General features: G+C 32.9%; 1 protein-coding gene across 7 annotated transcripts in view; it reads right to left on the bottom strand.

The window, feature by feature from the left end:
• LOC134228712 (dedicator of cytokinesis protein 1-like) overlaps nucleotides 1-23,179 on the bottom strand; it is a 48,466-nt gene that overhangs the window by 6,000 nt on the left and 19,287 nt on the right. For 4 of the 7 annotated variants that reach the window (XR_009984056.1, XM_062710394.1, XM_062710395.1 and 1 more), the window contains exons 16-49: nucleotides 22,928-23,003; nucleotides 22,595-22,698; nucleotides 18,077-18,272; nucleotides 17,496-17,602; nucleotides 17,313-17,402; nucleotides 17,121-17,221; nucleotides 16,906-17,037; nucleotides 16,670-16,778; nucleotides 16,497-16,567; nucleotides 15,855-15,961; nucleotides 15,522-15,649; nucleotides 15,119-15,214; nucleotides 14,761-14,960; nucleotides 14,391-14,463; nucleotides 14,175-14,275; nucleotides 13,992-14,050; nucleotides 13,801-13,872; nucleotides 13,516-13,702; nucleotides 12,968-13,124; nucleotides 12,542-12,673; nucleotides 12,120-12,239; nucleotides 11,901-11,990; nucleotides 11,566-11,670; nucleotides 11,328-11,414; nucleotides 11,167-11,221; nucleotides 10,509-10,590; nucleotides 10,014-10,086; nucleotides 9,667-9,753; nucleotides 9,038-9,211; nucleotides 8,342-8,422; nucleotides 7,751-7,882; nucleotides 7,525-7,640; nucleotides 7,254-7,277; nucleotides 566-806 (exon numbers count right to left, since the gene is read on the bottom strand). Coding sequence is in view for 6 of the 7 variants with exons in the window: in XM_062710394.1 (XP_062566378.1) it covers nucleotides 566-806; nucleotides 7,254-7,277; nucleotides 7,525-7,640; nucleotides 7,751-7,882; nucleotides 8,342-8,422; nucleotides 9,038-9,211; nucleotides 9,667-9,753; nucleotides 10,014-10,086; nucleotides 10,509-10,590; nucleotides 11,167-11,221; nucleotides 11,328-11,414; nucleotides 11,566-11,670; nucleotides 11,901-11,990; nucleotides 12,120-12,239; nucleotides 12,542-12,673; nucleotides 12,968-13,124; nucleotides 13,516-13,702; nucleotides 13,801-13,872; nucleotides 13,992-14,050; nucleotides 14,175-14,275; nucleotides 14,391-14,463; nucleotides 14,761-14,960; nucleotides 15,119-15,214; nucleotides 15,522-15,649; nucleotides 15,855-15,961; nucleotides 16,497-16,567; nucleotides 16,670-16,778; nucleotides 16,906-17,037; nucleotides 17,121-17,221; nucleotides 17,313-17,402; nucleotides 17,496-17,602; nucleotides 18,077-18,272; nucleotides 22,595-22,698; nucleotides 22,928-23,003 (3,765 nt within the window). In the remaining variant the exon portion in view is untranslated. Of the gene's footprint in view, nucleotides 1-565; nucleotides 807-3,586; nucleotides 4,052-7,253; nucleotides 7,278-7,524; nucleotides 7,641-7,750; nucleotides 7,883-8,341; nucleotides 8,423-9,037; nucleotides 9,212-9,666; nucleotides 9,754-10,013; nucleotides 10,087-10,508; nucleotides 10,591-11,166; nucleotides 11,222-11,327; nucleotides 11,415-11,565; nucleotides 11,671-11,900; nucleotides 11,991-12,119; nucleotides 12,240-12,541; nucleotides 12,674-12,967; nucleotides 13,125-13,515; nucleotides 13,703-13,800; nucleotides 13,873-13,991; nucleotides 14,051-14,174; nucleotides 14,276-14,390; nucleotides 14,464-14,760; nucleotides 14,961-15,118; nucleotides 15,215-15,521; nucleotides 15,650-15,854; nucleotides 15,962-16,496; nucleotides 16,568-16,669; nucleotides 16,779-16,905; nucleotides 17,038-17,120; nucleotides 17,222-17,312; nucleotides 17,403-17,495; nucleotides 17,603-18,076; nucleotides 18,273-22,594; nucleotides 22,699-22,927; nucleotides 23,004-23,179 lie in introns of those variants that run through there. The other 3 variants (XM_062710396.1, XM_062710393.1, XM_062710397.1) reach the window with 3 other exon arrangements.

The raw sequence follows: 23,179 nt of genomic DNA, 5'->3' as shown, positions 1-23,179 counted from the left end.
GAAAAAGTTCATTTCTTTCTTTCTTATCTTTTTGAAGTGTACCAATGGAAATGCAATACTTCATCGAAATAACTAATCTTTCAAAACGAAAATAGCTCAAAATTCTAAAAAAAAAAGTAAAATAAAAAAATCATCAGCCACATTTTAAAACAACAATATACATGCCAAGTTTGAAATGGGGAATAAAAATGATTGATGCTTTATTTGCTGTACAACTTGTCTGTGAATAATCTGCCTAAGATGTCAAATTGCAGTTTGCATTTTTTTCTTTTATATAAGAATCACATTGATTTCAAGCATTTTTTTTTTATGGGGCATCTAACATAAACTATCTAAACATGAACATGTAACATATATCAGTATTCTAAACAAAAATATTTCCATAATTTATGCATCCTGTTGTAATCTATTTGAGTTATTGACAAAAGGTTATTGACAAGAAAATTACCAATACCGGTAATAATAAAGTGCATTATACAGACTACAATGAAATGTACAACACTTTTACATGCAGAAAGCAAAAATAACAAAAAAATTCAGAACTGAAAATAAAACCACAACATGCCTGCTCTGTTAACTCAATAGGTGCTTCAAGTGAATTTCTATTGCTCCCCCCTCCTTCACTGGAGTGGTCAGATAAATTAGCCGTGGAGGCCACAGAAGTACGTTTTTGACTAAATGGATTTTTCCTGCCCATTACTGTGGGTCTTATGGGAGTAGTGGGGGTGGTCTTATCCGGCTTCACGAACACCGAGGGCGACCGGCCAGCGGGCGAAATCTTCAGGTTCGGAACTGCATACGAGGCTCTAAAAGTAAAATATGTTAAAAAAAATTAGTAATATTAATTAACAAATGAGTGAATTTTAATTTCAAATAATTTGGTAAAATGTAAATAATTACAAAGCAAAGAAAATCTTCAACATCAAATAAGGGGTGTTTGTATACTTTGACTTTTATCTTTTATACTGGTATGACTTTTTAATTGTTGGGTAAAATATTCGTAAAACATGTACAGTAATACTAAGTTTTACATGCATATGGTTAATCTTTAAATAATTATGCAGTACTACTTAGGCCATAAGCATGTTCTTAACAATACCTGGTACCAGGTAACTGATTTACATAAAATATAATTTTATTACATAAAACTAATATTCATTGCATAATACATGTATTACATCTGTATATGCTTATCTCACACAAAAATTGTGCTCACAGCACTGAGTGTGCACACAGCATGGATTGGTGCTCACAGTGCAGCACCTAGTGCTCTCAGTGCCCCAAAAAGACAAACTTCTAACAAACTGCATGATGTCTTATGCATAATGCACACAAAATCATTTGAAAATCAAATTTTATTGCACATGTTTAGTTGAGGAAAATGTCAAAATACTACTTTTCCTTCTTTCAATTATAGATCATTCTAATGCACATGATGTCATGACAGAGGAAAAATGACAAAGAGAAAAAAAATTAAGACATTTTAAGCTAATCTTAACACAGTTTTGCAATTAAACCACAGGTTTAAAATGTGTCCATATTCTATTTCCATAAACCTGTGAATATCTGCTGCAAAATTCAATCATTTTCATAAATACTTCTGCTCTTCATTAGAAAATCTTTGTTGAATGAAAATGATCAAACTGTCATATATATTTGGAGGAGCATACATCAACTTTTGGGTCCAAATGGGCTCTGCAGTATGTAAATGTACTCCAAATTGCTTCAAATGATTTCAATGCATGGTCAAAATAAATATATACAGCAATTCATTTACAAAAACAAGTGAATTTTGCAGTATAGACAGCCACAGGTTTCTAAAAATGGAATGGAGTCAAGACCTGTGGATTGAGATGATGATTGTGACACAAATATCCCTGATCAGAAATATTCATTCTTGATTATTCTTTTAGATGCCACAGCAATTAGAGTATCCATCAATGCAAAAAAGGCCATTATTAACTTCTTTTTGAAACATGCTCTCAAATAGACTTGGAAGAACAAATCAAAAAGAATGTGAATGTGTGTTAAATTAAAGGCACAAGTTACTTGTCTTCTTAATATTCACTTTCTTAAAAAATTATAAAATACAAAACAAAGGAAACCTAAGGACCAACACCATAAGGTCGAAAATTCCCACATGTGGATACTGAAAGGTTCATCTAGATCCAACACAATCTATACACTTGAGGCTCCAACCTCTTCTATTGCTTTCAAATATCATCAGAGTAAACATGCATATATATTAAATGTGGAATGCTTCTTCATATAGTGATTTTTTTTTGGAAAAAGTGAAAGTATGTTCAGAAAATGAAGTGAATTGTGTACCAATTATTATTATTATGACCTATACATGCACATTATTTATTAATAAAATAAGAACATGAAATGAAATATCAAATGCTTCCAATATCCATACATGGAACAGCTTTAAGCAAAGAAATGTAATCTATCAATTTTTAGCAAATCCTAATGGGATTTACCTGTCAAAGTGTCGAGACTGCATAATTACAAATTTATGCCCCATAATTGAAGATTCAGGGGTAAATAATTTTTATCCCGTCCGTTTGTCTGCAAAAACTTTAACCTTGCCCACAAGTTTTGATTGGTTAGCATTATGGTTATGATATTTCACAATTGTATTCCATATGACAAGACCTTATTTTGGGTTCTAGCATATTTGAACTCTTGACCTTGAAGTTTGACCCATTTTTGCAAAAGATTTTCTTAACCTCAGCTTTTGAACAATTGGTGAGGGCTTTCATACTTCATTGTGACAAGACCTTTCCATTGTCTTAAATATTTTTGACCTTTTAAATGTGACCTTAGACTTGTTCTTTTTAGCTATAAATAAAATTATGCAGTATGGCCCTTCAATCTAATTATTATTTTTTCTGTTGCTGCATGTTTGTATGAATATGCAAAAATTACAGAAAAAAGAGTACAAGTTTGTGGTGCCTTTTCAACATTATAATCTTGCCCGAGCTTTTCTAATCATCAATTTACACCCTTTCATCACAGCCCCACCTATATACATTTATAGCAAGTGAAAGCTGACTGCGTATTTAGTAAAAGCTCATACTTACATGAACTTAACACAGCAAAAAGGCTACAAACTCTGACAGTGATAAAGAGAGGTGATCAGGGGATAACATAATATTGTATGTCGTCCCAATGTGCACACTAATACATTGAAGCTAATGCATCATTTCTATATAAACACATGCTGTTAGTAGAGATCCACTGTCTATTACATTATTAGTAATTCACCCTCCCCTATCAACAAAAGCTACAAGTTATATATTATACTGTCCACAAGATTTCTCTTTATGAACTAGTAGATTCCATTGAATTGCACATTGTGAGGCATATATATTACAAATGTGGACACTGCAATCTTTCTTTTCAGTCTCAAACTGTCATTATTGATGTCCCAGAAAATAATGAATGGATTTTGTGCAATCATAAGGTCTTCCACAAAGGACTGATAGATGAGAGCGTGGATACAGATCAAGTTATAGCTGATAAATAATTGCATTTTTTTTAGAGATTATTAAATCATAATATTTAATGAATAATTTCCTTCTGTCCCCATTGCTTGTCACAGGTAAATATTTGGGGAAATAATCAAAAGTTGAAAAAATATAAATCATAAACTACAGTTCAGATGTTAGCCTTACATGATAATTTGACAAACTCTAATGGAAGATATTGACAGTGTAAAAAGTTAGCAAATGACAGACAGATGCTGAATACTTGATCAGAAAAGCTTTAACTGAATCAGGTGAGTTATAACTGATAAGCATAATGGATTAAAATAGAATAATAATGGAATAAAGTTTCAATAAATAATCAGTCATGAGCTTCAGTTTCTTGAGTGTCTTCTTCTATCACACTGTTTATGTAGAAGTTAGTGAACCGTGGGCTTTTAAGGGAGGGGAGACTAGAGGAGCGAATCAGAGAGCTTTTTCTATCACTGTCAGATTTGTTTGAGCCCCTTGTTTGCTGTTCGTGCTTGTCTGAGCGACCTGATTGGGTCTCATTTACTGTCCTGCAATTGTCAGAAGTTCAAAATTAATTATTCAAAATGAAATTACACAATACAAAAGACCCAAGGGCCACAGCACTCACATGGGTTAATCATGTCATACTGAAGACTATGAAATCTTTGACCAATTTTGGGGGGGTTCAACCCTGATCTGTGCTGAAAAAAGTACAATTATGATAATGTCTTCTTATTTTGAGTGTGTCATTTGGACAAGATGTAGATTTTTCACCATACCATATATATGCCTGCATCTTTTAAAAATGTTGTTGTGGGCAGCTTTGTTGGTCTTGAGAAATCATGTGGACATATATGTAGATAATTTTTGAAAGAGAAGAAAATAATCTGAATCATGCACATACATGACATTTGCCAGCAAGATTTACAAGAAAGTAAACAAATGGATATAAATTAATGCATTCTCAAATGTATGCATGATTTTGCTCCATCGCAGACTTCAAATCTAGGATTTATAGTTTTCATATCTGAATAAGAAAGTTAAATAGTGTTTACGACCATGCATTCACTTTTATGCAAGATAAAATGAACTAAGGAAATCATTTAAGACATAGTGTGTTTCCAACAATGAGAAAAATATTAAAAAGAGCTTTTATGATATTTTTATCATGCAAACAGATTGTCTGTGAGAAGTTAGAAGAGGTCAGATCCTCTCCTTGTGAACTTTCACCCCACTTCATTTTACTGTGTTACTAATGGGAAATATATAAACTGCCATATCAAAACTGTTGCTTCAAAACACATCAAACAAAAATATTTTTACCCCTCAGTATTTGAGAGTACAAAGTTGTCCAATCTTTCAACCAAATATAAATGCCTATTTTTCAGAATTATTCAATCATAAAGATGATCTAATTTATCTAAGCTGACACTCATCATTTTTTTTATATGAGAGACAAAAAGAAACTGGGGATTCCCCATGTCTCAAAGATAACAAGAGAGATATTTAAGAGCTCACCTCATGTATCAGAGATAACAGAGGAAACACAGAGTAGCTCATCTCAGGTCTCACAGATAACAGGCAAGACACTAAGCAGCTCATGTCTAACAGATAACAGGTGAGACAGGTGAGATACACAAGAGCTCATCTTGTGTCTCAAAGATATTAGAAAATTAAGATATTGAGGAGCTCAAGTCTTGAAAGACATTGGTAGAGACACTGATGTACTTGTGTCTCAAAGATAAAAGGTAAGATACTAAGGAGCTCACCTTGTGTACCAGAATTATCAGGTGAAAAACTGAGCTCATCTCACATCTCAGAGATAACAGGTGAGATATTGTGAAGCTCATCTTGCATGTAACAGATAATAGGACAGGTACTAAAATAATGTTTGCTTGCCCTCTCCTGACTCAGGGAAAAAAACTGGGTTGGAAGCTAGATCGGAAATTCTTTTTTCAAAAAAAAATTCAACATTTTTGTTGATAAAATAAGAGGAATAAAAAAAAGTACGTAAGGGTTGCCCGCAACCCTGTGTCTCGCCTGCTGTCGCTGTGGTTAGTAAGAAATGATTGTCTGATAAACTGAAGCATTTATTGACATTTCAGAAGGAATAACTCAAAAATACAATAATAAAGAAATGGAACAGCTGACTTAATATCTAATCCCTTGGCGATTATATTGGCATTTATATATATATACATATACCCTGTAAATTCACAAATTATTGTGATGTTTTTATTATTGCGAATATTGCAACGTGTTATGAGTCGCAATAATTTGAACTTGCATTTTGAAATCAAATCCACTGTATATGTATCAAGTCATTCATGCAGAAAATGTAGGTGAAGATTACCTAATTATGGTACTGATATTGTTGGTTACCCATGATGTGTAGACTGACAAATTATCATGCCACTATAAGTTATAGTTGCTGAGATATGGACCTCCACCATAAATTTATGCAAAGTCACTCATGCGGAAAAATGTAGGTCAAGATGACCTAATTCTGGTACAGGCGTTTGTGGTTACCCATGATGTATCCACTGACAAATTATCATGCCACTATAAGTTATAGTTGCTGAGATATGGACCTCCACCATAAATTTATGCAAAGTCACTCATGCGGAAAAATGTAGGTCAAGATGACCTAATTCTGGTACAGGCGTTTGTGGTTACCCATGATGTATCCACTGACTAACTATCATGCCACTATAAGTTATAGTTGCTGAAATATGAACCTCCATTATCAATTTAACCAAAGTCATTCATGCAGAAAAATGTAGGTCAAAATGACCTAATTCTGGTACTGATGTTGTTGGTTACTTATAACCTGTACAATGACAAATCATCATGCCATTATAAGTTATAGATGCTGAGATATGGACCTCCACCAAAAATTTAACCAAAGTCACTCATGCAGAAAAATGTAGGTCAAGATGACCTAATTCTGGTACTGACGTTTGTGGTTACCCATGATGTATCCACTGACTAATTATCATATCCCTATAACTTATAGTTGCTGGAATATAGGTCTTCACCATAAATTATCATGAAAAAACTAAGTCCAACTTAAGGAAAAAATACGGAAAAATTTGAATTTTTTTTTTCAAAATCATACTTGGGATATAAATTTTTATCCATACTGAATATTGTGTCCAAATTTCAAGAAGACTGAATAAAATTTGAGAAAGTTATTGCAGTTTATAAAACTTTGACATTTGGGTTAACCAAAAGTTGGACGCCGACGACGACGACGACGACGACGGAATCTATGGTCGCTATGTCTCGCTTCGCGACATTCGTCGCAGGCGAGACAAAAAAGAAAAAAAATATAGTGTCCTGGAATGTAAAAAAAAAAAGTTTTGAGTTGGGCCAATTCTAGACAGAGGCCGGGAGAGGGCAACCAAACACTTTTTTTTGAAGATGACCTTTGAGCAATTTCTTTGTCTCAGAGATACTGAGAAACTCGTCTAAAAGAGGGTTCTAAAATTTAGAAAACGCAAAGGCACTGATCTCATCTTTAAATTTATGACTTTGACACTTTTAACATTTACTACATGTACCGTAACCTCTTTAGCTCCGTTTATTTTAATGCTACAAATTCTGAAATATATACTATATTCTGCCAATAAATTTTATCTAATACATATATGCAATATTTCTTTCTATCTAGGAAGTGAACAGAAGAAATTCACCAGATGTTAATAGATGCAAGCAAGAAGAGTAATGAAAGTTTCACAACACAATTACCTGCGATGTACCACAGTAACCCTTCTGTAAATGTTATTGGATTGAAACAAAACAGAGGGAATGAATTAGAACAAAGGGAGGTAATAATACACCATGATAATAATATGTTGCTACATTTCTAATTCCCCTACTTTAATTTCCCAGCGTTAATTGTAATCTTGATATTTTGTTTTAAAATGAAATATGAAAATACACACAGAATCCTCATGTCTTCCCTCACAATCTCTATACTAACACTTCTCAGGGAATGTAAGTAGGATCAATAACTTACTCTGTCACTGTCTGGTTGTTGTTCATGGAAGTAAACGCTTGGCTGAGTCGAGTGAGGCTGACAGCTGACATAGATTTATAGCGCTTCAGTGTGGCAGTGTGATGGGCCTCTGGAAGCTAGAAATATAAACGATTCAATGCAGTCTGTCCTACAAATGCACAGATTAGGTAAGAAAAACTATTACAGTGTATAACATCTACATAATAAAATTACAGTATTAACTTACATTGAGATTATACTCCTTGTGGATAAGTTTCAACATTTCACGGAATCTTTGTTCCATGTGGTCGTGGAAAGGCTTCAACTCTTCAGAAACTTTTCCCTTGTGTATATTTAATGCCTCTCGTAACAGCATGACCTATCAGGCAAACAAAGACTATCAAATCACAGTTCTCTGTATTATTATTATATGGATTGCTATGGCCTTGGCCTTTGACATCAAAACGGGTATTCTTTAAGTCATAAGTTATGATATAGAATTTCAATGTAAAGGCTTGAAGACTTATAAAACATTACATCTGGAAACTAAAGTATTATAAGATAGTTAGAATGACAAGCAGATTCAAATATCTCCAGTTTAAAAAAATACAGGGAACAAAATAATCATTAACTTTTGGTATGTGGCACAATGCTGAAATATCACCACTACCATTTTCATTTACTGGATTGACAATGAGAAACACAGAGGTTATAAGATCTTCTTTTTGGCCCACTTTAATCTTCAAATATTTTAAAGTTAATATTTGGTGACAAATTTAGTCAAAAAAGAAAAAAGGAAGCTTAAGATGTGATAACTATCTATATAACTATCCCTTACTTGATTTTTGGTGACTTCCTTCAGTTTACAGACTAGATGTGCCTGGACTTCTGCCTCCCCGTAGCCTTCTGAGTAAAAGACCTTTAAACAAATCAGAGGATTCACATTTAAAACACACCAAACCACATCTAGAAATGTTTGAAAATGTTAACGATTTAAATTGTGATAGCTGAGTGCAAGTTTTATATCTCGTCAACATTATTTTTTCTATGTCTTTAATATTACATAAATACAACTGTAACTGTTATACTAAATACTTGTACATGTAGTTATGTTTTAACAGTGAATGTTTTAGACCTATTTAGTTAAGAAATCACCATAACTATTTTTGTCTTTATAGAGCATTATGCATTGCAAAGTTGTTATTGTTGCACCATGAGAAGTGTTCGTAATTTTTTTTTTGGGTGTAGTTTCAAATTCTTGAGAGATACAGATTGGACAAGACAACATGTTCATACTGACTCATGAGTAGTGTGGCAAAAGCTTTACAAAGAAACCAATAAAAATTCATGGTAATTTTAACACTCTGTCAAAACAAATCCCTGTCTTGTCTCACTGATATACATTTCCTCGTGACTTGTATTAAAGCCCCCTCCTTTTCCCCTCACTGATTTGGTTCAATACTAAGGAGGTACCATGGTGATTAAGAAAGACCTCAATACTTAATACCCCAAGCTTGACAGTCTATCAGCTGACCTTGTAATTAGATATTCCTCCGTTGACTGAAGCATCAACCACTCCATTCAACAACATCCCCAGGTTGTTGGTACTCAGGTGGCTGTCTGAGATATGCTGCTCAATCAGGGAGTTGATTCTCTTGTTGGTGGACTCCAGCGTCTCAATGGCATTCTCTAGAGGGCTCACTTTTTTCTACAATCAAAATTTCCAGATTTTGCTTCAAAATATACATTTGTAACTTGCAATAATTAACAGATCATTTATCACAGAATAATGACATATAAAACATGACATGTAAAATAGTTCATTCTTTTTCCCTAAGTGACCTTAAGCTTCTGAAGATCAGGACACATTCTCTTTTAATTCCAATCTTTATGTTCTACTTAATATGTTTTATAGCAGTATTTACATGTCCTTTTATTTTCTTCCTCTGATCCCAGTTGGTATTGTTTACACTGGACTTTTGATTACAGTTCATAATATTCATTTCTATGTTACATGTAAAATTTATGAATAAATTTCAACTTTAAGAATTTTTTTAACCAGTCTATATTATAAATGTAGTCATAGTGCCAGTGAGCTATGATCATTAAAATTTTCACAATATCTGAAGCTAATGACATGAGATGTTATATTAGTGATCTCACCGTTTCCGTGTGGTTAACTGGGAACCAGCAAAGAATACCAGGAAATGAGTAGAGAGTCGTCAGGTAGGTCCTCTCTAACCACATCCGCTGAAAAGTGGAAAAAAAATCTCATTGAATTTTAGTCATACAGGAATTTCAGAATGGTATGAAATAGTTGTGTCAGAAACCTGATTCTAAGGTAGAGAAATCTACTGGAATTTTAAATTCTAGCAGTGTAACCTGTACACAGACCTATCCAGTTTTTATTTTGTTCTTGGTCCCAGTTCTGATAAAGATGTGCTGGTTATAAGTGCCAGAATATATTTTTAAAAATTCTTTTAACTAAGTTTAATAAAATTTAAACTCACTGAAATATCCCCACCACCCTCTTCTATTCTTCTGTCAAACGTAAACTTCTGTACCTCATTCACAGAATAATACCTGAAATGAAAGTGAGAAGAAAAGTCCATTAAGTTTTACTTGCTTTCATTTTTCTGAATACAAATAAAGGAAAAAGACCAATTTGGCAGATGCCCAAAAAGTGTTTAATAAGGGCCAATCTTTCTCAAAAGTTATCAACATTACAGATTAAATCTGAAGAATTACATGGTGAAACCAAAAGTGTGCAATGCCACATTTTGGGGCGGGGTCTGCTTGATTTAACGAAATATAATACATATACATATATGGAAAAGATGTGTTCTCAAATGTAGGTAAAATGTGATAAACCCATTCAAATGCATTTTACACAACAGTGATTTAATCAACAGAGCTTTTTCCAACATCTTTAGGACTGTGATTTATTTTAGTCAAATCCAAGATTCTATAGATAGCATGTCTGTATTACTCATATCAGAACTTACTTGAGGATTTTTTCGTTGACATTCTTATCACGGAATCTATCTTGTAACTCTAACACTGGAGTAACAGCATTAATTTGTAAATCTTCACTGTGTTAAGGAAATCACATACATATGCAGTACATGTATAAAAGAATGCACATAATGTTGTATTGAAAATTTCAGAAATTCGTGAGGCAAGACCAAAGGTCAAAAATATTGTTGAACTGAGCTATTGACCTTGGTGTCATTATCTTGCCACTCTTTGGTATATTTCTTTATATTGGTAATGTCTATTTCTTTCAGAGATGATATGTACCATTAATGATAAGTACATACATGTAACAGTCTTGAATATAATCCTAATTAAAGATTATATTAAGCATCATCTTAATATGTAAAATCTACAAAAATCTATGTTAATGATGCCATCACATTTTGCTGAGAGTATTATTTCTGAAGTTTTAAGAACAATTCTTTTGTGTTCTTAACTATAAATTTCAAACAAGCCTTACATATTAGCCATTCAATTTTGTAAAGGTGAACATGTTATTACAATTTTCCTGAGGGTGATAAAGTATGTGCTCCCTATAAGTTTTGTCTCAGAAAAATCTTCCCTGTGTCAGAGAGAAGTCCATTAATGTGAGTTCTATCACTGTAAAATTCAATATTAAAAGGATACATTGTTTATCAGATTCTTTCACTTCATTGCTGGGTGGTGATAGGGACTTCAGAAGCTGAGGAGAAAAACAATTTATTATGTTTCACTCAGGACCAATAACAGTTTCTCTCTTCTTTCTAACTGTAAGCTATAAATGACTTTAAATGTAAAGATTTTATTACCTCCGCATTGGGAAATAAGGTCTGCATTCGAGAGTTGAAGTCTGTAAGTCTCTCATAATCTTTTCCCCTGTATATGAAAACCTTGTTCTAAAATACAGAAATCAAGACTGTTTTATTATTTTACTTATTAAGTATCAAATCAATCTGATAAATATCAATATATCAACCTTTCGTAACACTGAAAATTCATCTCAAAGAATTTTATCCTAGTGAAGTCTATACATGATAAAGTAGAAACCTGTAGGAAGGAGGGAAATCCGCGGCCGTAATATCCGACCCTGAAGTATTCCGGATCAGGACGAAGCTCCCTAATGATACAGGCAAACAGCTCAGCTTGTCTCTTCTACAAAATGATGGCAAATACTGATTAAAAAAAATATATTTTGTGTCCACAACATTGATAACAATTTCACTGCCCTTGACCTTTGACTTTTGAACTAAATTGATGAGCCTCTTTTACAGGCATTTGAGTTTTTTTCTTTTTGGAAGCAAATATTGAATAGCTGATTTAATCTACATTAAGTTCAAAGCAGTGATTGTAACAAAATTTTTCTAGAGTGGATATTAACTTACCAAGATCACACTAAGCCTTTCATAGTCAAACAGCTCTTCCTCATAGAGGTGGACAAGTTCTTTTGTTAACTCTATCCCCTTTTCCCACATCTGACAGAGAAAACAGAATAATACGGTCACAGGACAGACTACAAAGCCAAATCTTGTCCAGCCATTCCATTTACATGGATCAGGATGGTAGAATGACAGTGAAGCATAATAAAACAGAGAATTTTTTACCTTTCCTTTATCATAGAAAGAGATGATGTCGTAATACAGACTCTCCTTGAGTTCTCTGTGCGTGCGAGCTTCAGGATACCAGGTGCTGTAGAGCATGGGGTCCAATCCATCATCTGTCCACTGTCAACAAAAAATCAACATGTACAACATTGCCACAAACACTCAGACAAAAGATCATGGAGAAAAGACTCACTGAAGTAAATTTCTTAAATTTTGATAATGTTAACTACATGTATTACTTAAATGTTAGATACATAAACTTTATCTGAATATGTAACATAAAGACAGAATGCAAATCATGATCAATATCATCATCATCAGTTTCTTAGGAATGAATCTGCTTTATAAACTTAATACAATACAACACTGTCAGAGTTACCTTGACATGGAGTTTAATCTAACCAGAAGAATAGTGTTCTTACCCTGAGCAGACTGACATGGAGTTTGACTGTGTTGGCTGCCTCTGTATAATTGTCACATTTCATGTGGAGATCACAAAGTTTGTACAGGTATCTAATATACATCTCCTGCCTTCCTATATCATGGTAAAAGTTCTGAAAAACAGGATTGCATCATTCTGTAATTCATGTATATTCTCTGACCATACCTATTATCAGCTATACAAACTATGAGACTTCCCAAATATTCAGATGACTAATTGACTCTATTTGTCTGTAAGCCTCCTGCTGAACAAAGCTTGAACATTTTAACATGACCACTTGCACTTGTTCTAATTATCATTAACACTAGTAGTATTTTCTGGTAATTTGCAGTTGAATTCTTGATTGGACTGACTTTTAAGTAAACTATAGAGCAGAGTAGATTAACTTTGTTTAATATTTACTGACCAGAAGATTGACAATGCAGCTCATACGAAGCTCCTTGACCTCACTCTGTATAATCTTCCTGTACTCCAGTAAATGTTGTAGTAACTCCCTGATGGTGTTAACAAACCTCAGTCCCTGGTCCTTCAGGGTACTGTGTCCACTACACAGCTTATGGAGTCTGAAAATTAAAAGACATGATTGTTTACTGTACATATTCAAGTTTAAACATTTCAGGCTTCAAGGCAAAGTATGGCATTTTTAAGTCAAGAGGATTGTACCAAGTAAACTACATAAAAAAAGATATGTATACAGGGTTATTTTCGCCACGTGTTATTTTCGCCCTTTCACAATAGCAAACAATTTTGCCCTGTTTTAAATTCACCCATTTATAGTTTTGTTTAAGAAATTACACTGTATTCTTTGAGTTCACCTCGTTATAAATTTCCTCAATTGAGGATAGGGCGAAAGGGGCGAAAATAAAACGGGGCAAAAATTTCCCTGTCTACAGTATCTGCGTGGGCCATCTAAAGTGTGTGTTTGTGGGGCAGAAGGGGTAGGGGTAGACTTACATTTCACAGATCAGATCCTTGTACTCTTCGTCCCCCTGTCCCCCTTCCACTAGGGCATCCAGATGCATTATTAGCTCATTTTCTACTTGGTTAAAGTTGCCTTTTATCTTTCTTGTGGAAGGTTCAATCTGCATAAACTCGCACACCATCATGTCAAAGAAAATCGGCATTGTGGCTTTCCTGAGTTCTTCATTAAAAGAAAACATGCATTAAAAGAATATTTCATATTGAAACAGAATTTCATTTTAGGAGTGTGAATAACATGTCTATAAGAAAGTGATTTACCAATCTCCGGAATCAATGTCATTTCCAAAACAGCACCAACCAAATCCGGAATGAAATCAATTTTATGTGGACCTGTAAAATGTACAAGTATTTCATTAGACTGGAGACACTGGTGTCACTACTGGACAAAGAAATGAACACAACAAAATGATCTCTTTGTTAAAAAGTAGCACATCTGTCATTTTACTGACCTAAATGGAACCACATCTGCCTTATTTCAAAACCTGCTTCTCTTCTCATGTCTCTGTACCTGAAATGTAAATTTGGTTGAAGTTGGCTCAAAGGCCATGATAAAAAGTTAAAAATGACATAAGCTTTAAATACTTAATGATGAAATTAGGGGCAAAATTTTGCCAGAGTCAGGGATTCTTTACCTGCAGACTATTTTGGTCCTCTTAGAGCTGGTGAAATGTTCCAGCTGTAATGATTTCTGGGTAAGGAATGATATTGAACACTTGAAGAAAAATCCCCACAGCTGAAAAAAACAAGTAAAAAGTTTATTATTAACATTGAATTTGGATCAAAATGTAGTTTATAAGCAAGAATTAGTGAATTGAAAGTGGATATTTATATAACTGATACAAACATACCTCCTGCTCAAATTCCTGAGTAAATCTTTCATGTATTACTCTCGCGAATATTTGCAAGGCACGCAGTATAATACTGAAAAACAAGAACATACACATGTACAAATTATTTCTTCTAGCAAGATCTAAGCAGACTACTTTTTCTCTTTGTGTTGAAATTCATGCAAATATGAATAAGAATCCTTGGGCACAAACCTTAATTGATGTTCAAGCAAGTTATTATATGTATGTATCCAATACTTTTCATGGAAACACTAACACAAGATTTAATACAAGTGGATGTTCACCTTCACTCAATGTTTATGTGGGATTTCAGAAATTTCAGGGACTATATCTGTCATATGGTCTGTATTTCAAAGCCACAGTCATGTACCTGTTTTCTAACATAATCATCTCCATCCAGTCCGATGGGAAGACATTATTGGACACAAGGTCTAAAAATAGCATCAGGATTTCCATGAGGAAATCCCTCAGGTCTATGAGGAAGCTGAAGTCATCCATGGCCATATACTGTGTAAAGTGGAAGTCCTTCATCTGTCTTAGCATACTCATCAATACACACACACATTTTATCTACAAACGGAAAACACATTCCAGACACAGTCCAGCAAAATATTCTCCGTCAATAAGAACAGTTCATCTATGACCATGAGTTTCTTACTTTATGTGCTAGTTTTTGTATTAAACAAGAAATGTTCTGATACTTTTGTTACAAAGAGTTCAACACTTACTGCTTCTGTTGTGGACTTGTCTAGTCTTATACAGGCTTGTATCACAGTTCTTAAACTCATTTTTGTTATCAAAGAAATGTCTTCATCATGGGAAACCTGGAATTAAAGAATTTTACAAAGATAACAGGATTAAGTCTGCAAAAAATTAGTGAAGGTCATATGACAACACTAGAAAACTGGCACAGCTAGTAAAGGACAAATTCAGGCCCAACTGAGGGCTGTCAAATGAAAGTAACAACTATACTGTAGTTAATATTGTAATTGTTAAAATAAAATATAGTTTAATAGAAAGGATATTATGGAAAAATCATTCTGACACCAAAAAATGTACAGGAGTCAATGCAACAGAATCCAAAAATGTACAATTGTAAAGTATTTGATGAAATTTCTCTGATGATCTTACCATGTCTTTAGGAAAAGTGAGATTGAGTATATTAGATAAGACATCTATACAATCTTTCATTTCTTCATTCCCCTCCATCAACATACGGGTGTGTTGTAACATCATAGGCAAGAGAATCTGTCGACACTCTACAACACAACAAAACAAAACTCAGCATGTTTCATTCATATGCAATCACTACATGTAACTCTTTTGATTAATGACATATTTTACGTCAAACAGGCACCTTGACCCTTTGAAAGCATTTTGTTGATAGTTTGTATTTGCAAAGAGAAATAACTTAAAAATCTTTCTACCTTAGACAAACAATGAAAACAGATTCAGTTGACTAACCTGGCATTGTAAATAACTTGCTCTGTACAAGATCTTCTATACACTTCAGTTTTTGTTTGGTCAACCTCTCTTTTGGCACATTATTAATAAACTCCACCATTAAATGACTGAAAGAAAAAATTAAAAACAAAACTTCAACTCCCCATATCATTCAGAGTTAATCCAAAAGTCTCTGTGATAATTCTGGTCTGCAATGTGATCTTTTTGTAGTCTGATATAAAACAGTTCACAGTTTGATCTACCATATTATAAATGTATTCTGTATTTTTTGTAATTTTTTTTACAATCATGTTTCTGAATAACTTGAACAAATGTATACATTAAAACTCGGTTATAATTAAGTCACTGGGACCCATGAAATTACTTTGCTATATCCGTAATTCTTTATATCCATATAAAGGAATTCGTTAAATTTATATAGCTGGGATCCGAGTTAACTTCACTATATCTGTGAATTTGCAACATCAGTGTTTGTACTAAACAAGTTTTACTGTATATGACAAGAAACCTTTTGACAAAGAAATAGAAGAGATGATGTTCAACAAAATATTAAGCTGCATATACACAGTAGTCAAAAAGTCTTATTTGTAAATGAGTTCCTATCTTTGGCCAAGACCCTCTGAATTTTATAGGATAACCTACCTTAGTTCAACAGCATCAAACACTTTTAAGATGTCTGGTATCGTAGCACAAATATATTTCAAAGCTGACCCCTAAAACAATGCAAAATCAAATATTATAAAGGTCATAAGGTCTACTTATTAATGGTATAGGAAACTAACATTGACATCTGAGATATTTGTAGCTGAACGTACCTGAGCTACCAGTGTGTTATCACTAGTATACAACATCATGCTGCTTATTGACTTAATCAGCTGTTTAAGTTGTAACTCAAAAGACTGTTTTCCTCTGCCATCATTTAATCTACAAAGAAATTAAAATCAAGGTGAAAATCACAATGTACTGCAGCTCTTTCCAGGACCATTCTGATAAGAATCGTAAATCTTGTGTTCATGCTAAATATTAAGTCTTGCTCTATATTTGTACTTACCTGGCAAAATGATTCCTTGACTGGACAATAAACTTGAACAGGTATTCCAGGGACTTCATGGCACTCTTCAGGATTTTCTGATTGGTCTCCATTGCTTTGTCCACATAGTCTCGTAAAATTATCATCAACTTCCTATCGACAAAGGTAATCAAAATTATTTCAGGAAGACAGATTTCATCAAAAAGTCTCTCATAAATGAACGTTCAATATCTTACTGATAGGCCATGGCAAAACTGAAAGAACTCTCAACGTAAGCATCGAGCACCGGCCGGAACTGGTCAAATTTTCTGTCTGAGATCAGGCTGATTATGTGAACCTGAAATGGAGATATCAATTTTAGTTCTAGGAAGCTTAATAGGGTTAATGCTAGTCTTAAGAGGGTTGATGAAGTTATTTCTAGTTCTTACCAGGGCATCAAACACCAGGTTGTCGTAGACATCAGAAATGGTGTTCTGCATCAGGATACTGAATAAAGAGTCCAGCAAATCCTGAAGGAACTACAACCAAACAAAAAAGATTAGAGCACTGAACACGGACTCCTTAGTATATTGCTTAAGTTATTTAAGTTATAAAGTGGTTGCTATATTTACCTTGACAATTTCCTCTCCTTCCACCATCATGAGTTTCTCCAGGTGGTCGCGGAGTTTTGTCGTGTCCGTCATTATATCCTGCCACTGGAGGAGACCCAGCAAAACAACTGAAATCAACGAGTAAATAACCTCTCACTTCTATTACATATATAAAATAATCAGTCAGACACATAACAAAGTATCCAGTATCAGAGGCATCTACAATAATCAATTTAACCTGTTCACCAATCAATAAAACATATACAACATACAACTGATGGAACATGTATGATATCCTCTTCATTGAGTATTACACCTGTATATAGGTAAAGCTTAACATAAATTGGGAAAGGGAATTCTCTAATTTTTCTCTGACATTCATCAGCAAAATACACATCACTTGCAGTACCTATAATCATGCACCATGGTTAAGGACAGGATTCTTTGAGTAGAAAACTGATTTAAGAAATATTAGCCCAGCAAAGAGAACCTATCCTAGTGGTAGATTGGGATATACATGTACGGGTATATCAAAATTAAACAGATAAACATTAATTGAAGAGTAAATGGTTTTCTATCAGATGTGATCTTGTGATATTGACCATTGTGGGTGAGTTTTGTTGAACACACGAATGAACTGACGACAAAGCTGTCCTTGGCACTGAGAGTGAAGGGCCCCGAGAACAAGGTCACTTTGTTATTGGGCTGCATGTTCTGTTCCTCCACAAACTTCTCTCTTGTTGACGGTAAATCCAAATACGGAGAAAATTTATCTCGATCCTCCTTCTTCTCTGTAATCTGAAAAATTATCAAGTAAAACTTTAAAAATTGGAAATATTTTTAAGAAAATAAAGAACATTTATATAACATCCTTTATTCAAATCTCACTAACTTTAATTTGAAAATCAATTCTGAATAAAGTGTTCCTCTATAAGTCTTGAAATTACATAGGCTTACTAAGACCCAATTATATATTCAAACCTGAATTGAAAATGCATAAGTTAACAAGGCACTTAAACTAAGTCTAAGTAAACTATAGTCTACATGTCATTAAATATTCTGCATGGTATATAAATAACAATGAAATAAATTTCTTCTTTCTCTTATTAATAACTCAAGTTGAAGCATCTATCTAAACTAATGTGATAGCTATGAAATTCCATTTTATATGGTTTTCACACTCCAATATTAGTTCAAAACTCGATCAACATAAACTGTGTATTTATAAATCCAAATATAAATTGCACGTACCAAGTCAATCTGTTAATGATGAATTATAAAAAAAAAATAGCTTTGACCAAACTAAAAGTGTACAATTCTGTCATAAGTGATGTTTTCTGTAGTCACAGATTGCTAAAGGACTAAATGAGAGTGACACACAATGGTAAGACTGTTCACTCATATATATATAATAATATAATGAAGATATACAGTGTGACTATATCATTGTGTGTTCTGTTAGATTTTGTGGATAAGTGGTTGATAAAACACAAAATATGTTACACATGTGCACTAATTAATTGGAATTTAATAAAACACAGTAGCATAAGATATGAAAATAGTTGTGCAGCTACAGTTTGCTTTCACCATATTCTGAATTTTGGAAAATGAAATTAATAAAAAATACAACAAAATGTCTACTGCATTAATTGGTGCTACTTTTTCTATAAGAAAATTTTCTTCAATGATAATATGTGAACAAAACATAAATGTTATATTAAACAAAACCTTTTTTTTTTTAAATTGAAAAGTGTTTAACTTTTGAGAAAGGTCAATTTTCGAAGTAAATTAGCATGTTATGCAGTCTCAGATTTCCAAAGGAAATGTGTTCATGCAGTCAATCACAAAAAATAGTCAACTGAAAAATTTCCATTAATTTTTTTTTAACTGAATCTTAAACTAAACCTCATCTGGTTATAATATTCATATGAAACTTAACATGTATTGAAACTATAATCAATATAATCAAAGCAGATACATGTAATTAATATATTACTTTACAAATTGTTTATCTAAAGACAAAGTATTGTAACAATAATTATTATAAGTACACCCTCTTCAGACAAGAATACTAATAAATTAAATTTATGCACTTTTAAGACTTACCACTTTGATTAAATCAAACCTTCACTAGTTCCTTTTATTTTGTCATGTGACAATCAAAATAAAAAGAAGCTAGTGACGGTTTGATTTTAATCACACTGAAGAGTAACACTTTTCATTTAGGACCACATAATTTGATTCTTGCTGCTTTTTTTTTTTGCTCTTCAACATAAAACACACCATTTTTTGTTGCTAAATGGTCTTATTTTTAAGCTTACATCATGATAATATCTTGTTTGTATAATTCTTTCTTGTTATCAAGCAAATTAAACCTACTAAAGCATACTTCTACCAAATGCACATACACGTGTATTAAGGGTCAAATGACCATGACAATTTATTTCTTTCGAAGATGTACATGTATGAGGAATTTTTTTTAAAAAATCAGAAAAGACCAATCATTAAAAGAAAAAAGAAAAAAAATCTACTGAGCACAACCATGCAAACAAGAGGCCCCCTGATCCACAAAGCTAACCTGAGTCATCTCACTCTTCTCCCCAAAAAATGTAATACTCATCACCTTTGAGTGACCTTATAAAATTATAATAAAATTTAAAGACTACTGGAGTAAAATGAGAAGTTTCACTCAAAATACTTGCCCATCAATTTGTCATCTTGAGACCTTATAAGGGATATAGAAAGCTTTTAAAAATGTTTATGCCAACCCTTGCCATGTTTTTTGAAGCAATTTAAAAAAAAATTCATATGTACTAGTCCTATAAAAAAAAATTAATCTGTACATTGGTCCTGTCCAAGACCCAGAAGTCTATACTACATGTTGGTCCTGTCTTAGACACTTAGACTCAAAAATTTAATCCTACATAAAATGTACTTTGACCCTGTCTTAGACACACAAATCTATCCTAAATAAGCTGTGCTTTGGTCATGTTTTAGTCTCACAAGTCTATTCTTTAAATTCTGTACTTTGGTCCTGTCTTAGAATCCCAAGTCTGTTTTTCCTAATCTGTATTTTGGCACTATCTTAAACCCAAGTTTACCCTACATAAGAATTCTAAAAGATTAATGTATCTATTTCCATATTACAATGACACTTAACATCATTGTTTGAGGAACCTTAATTTGCTATTACTGAATTATCATTTGACAATTTTTATTAATTCCATTTCAGTGATAAATGTAATCAAATTATCAAATTATTTCTCTTTCACTTAGGCTACATAAATTTAATTCTCTGGTTCTTAAATTATGCCTTTGATGTTCACACTTTGGTAAGCAATGCGGGATAATGCAGACCTATTGATCAGAGATGGAAAGTATGGGAAGTATTTGTATGACAAAGAATCTTTATTGTTATTTTACAGAAAATTAGAGTATTAAAAAACTTAAGATACCTCCCTCATTCACTTCATTGCTAATAAAAGGATTAAAAAAAAGCCTCCTTCCCGCATATTTTTAGGACTAAATTGGCCTGAGAACGGAAGGTGATTATTCAAGTAATTAACTGTAAGAAAATGAGGGAGGAAATTTTTTTCTGGATTGGTATCTTCAATACCAAGTTTTTATTATTTTTTTTTTTTAAATATGATAAAATTTGAAATGTGGCTAACTCAATATGGATGCCCATGAGAACTGTAATTTCAATTTTATGTAGCCTTATCAAAAAATGTAAGTTTAATTTTTTCTGATCTAATATCTATACAAAAAACTGAAAATACAGATGTGTCATAAACACATCATATAAGAAAAACAAATTCATGTAAGCCTATTTTCTAAGGTGTACCCAAAAAAGCTATAATAAAAACCAAACCAAATTTCCTGAAATGAAACAAGCCACTAGGGGTTAGTCTTAGTAATGCAGTCTGTCCTAGCACGGGTGAGTGGGGTTGATACAGTGTGTAGCAGCTCTGGTTGAGAAAGTGTTAATAAGATGATAGTAGGTTACCTTCATTTTTTTACTACTTTTCAAGTCTGCACTATTATATTCCTTAAAAAATTAAACGAAAAAAATTCAATTATGTTCTAAGCCATTTATGAGAATTTTCAGGATACTTTTTTCCTCCAATTTTCTGAAACAAACTTAAAATTTAAAAAAATCTGAAAAGCTTATATAAGATGTAAACAAATAAATCTTGACTTAATCAAATGAAGATTAAATCAGTCATCTGAAAAAAAGCTTATATTAAGGACTTCTGAAGTTAGTGTATTAACTGAATATTAAAATTGAATTATCAAAAGGGGTTCTGTAATAAATTATTAAGTAAAGATTAAAAACATTTTTCTCAGTCAGAGATCTACACTAGCATGACTAAAAGTTGGTTCCCTCTACCCCACTACAATGGCAGATTACTCTACTTTGGGGGCGTTACCATTTAACCTTGACCTATTTTAGTGACACTAGATGTTGGTCCTGATTCATTTCTGTCATTGTAACCTCTGGATCAAATATGATTATGAATGGTGTCTGTTTTACAAGATTATACAAGGTTATTTAACAAAAGATTTGTTTCATATATACTGGAATTTCGACTCTCAAAAATAATTCAGCATTTCTTAAATATTATCAATTTTCAGTCTTTTAAATCCCTGACAAAATCATGGCCTAAGATTTTATCTTCCTTATTCTCTGAGCCACTTTGTTGCTATGTCATTTTGAGATTTAAATTGAGGTCATCGAAAATGTCAAAGGTTATAAAGTGATTGCTTTAATTAATTATTTACAAAGGTTAAAATTTATACATGCTGTGATTTGAAAGTCACATGAAATTCAGCAGGACAAAAGTAAACTCCATGTTGGTACTTCAGTTTGCATGAAGTCAATCATCTGCAGGGTGCATTAACAAGTAAATGTACTTGCTTTTCATTTGTTTAATTAGTCTGAGCAAGTGAAAGCTTGCTTTACATACATAAGCTTGAAATTTAAAAGAACAAGGAACATTTTGAGCTTTGAGGAAGCAAGCCATTCATTTAAGGTCGAGACAACTGCTAGGGTTTTAACAACAGATATTTTGCCGTGACTTAGAGAGAATTTCTAGCTTTTCATCATAACAGACTCCTACCTTGTAGACGAGCAGGTTATGATCTGTGTCTGACAGCGTCGTTGAATTTTTGTTCATGAGTTTGATGAATGACATTGCAAATGGTCTCTCAGACCTGTCTTTTGCTAAAAAAAATAAAATAAAGAGAAGCTTTTAATCATCTGCTCATCAAATACACACAAAAAGAGAGTACAGAAATTGAAAAGCAGAGGGGTGATTTCTATAAATATCAAGAAACAGACTTTAACAAAATCATGGGAGATGCTATAACAGGTTTGCACGCTTTTAAATTGGATTTTCCCCCTTATTTCTTGTTTGAAGATTCAGAGAGAGAGAGAGAGAGAACAGTATTACCATCACTTGTTGATCTGTGTTTAAATGTGAACTTAAGATGTAAGCCTTTGAATTCTTCTTCTGTCGATATAGCAACCTGGCAAAAGGAAACAATTAGAAATACAAGACACTTGACGTAAACTTAAAACATACTAAATGGATGACAATTTTAACTACTGTAAATCTACTATTATTCGTGTCATCTTTTATTTCTTGATTCGTCAGTTTGAAATCAGTTCACGCCGTTTAACTTTTGCGACTGAAGAAACCCAC

The sequence above is a fragment of the Saccostrea cucullata genome, unplaced genomic scaffold, assembly GCF_032062105.1.
Source record: "Saccostrea cucullata isolate Sc308-1 unplaced genomic scaffold, CSIRO_AGI_Scuc_v1 ctg54, whole genome shotgun sequence".
NCBI classification, from domain to species: domain Eukaryota; kingdom Metazoa; phylum Mollusca; class Bivalvia; order Ostreida; family Ostreidae; genus Saccostrea; species Saccostrea cuccullata.
Note: the sequence above shows the minus strand (reverse complement) of the source record. Positions and strands in the feature narration are given on the sequence as shown.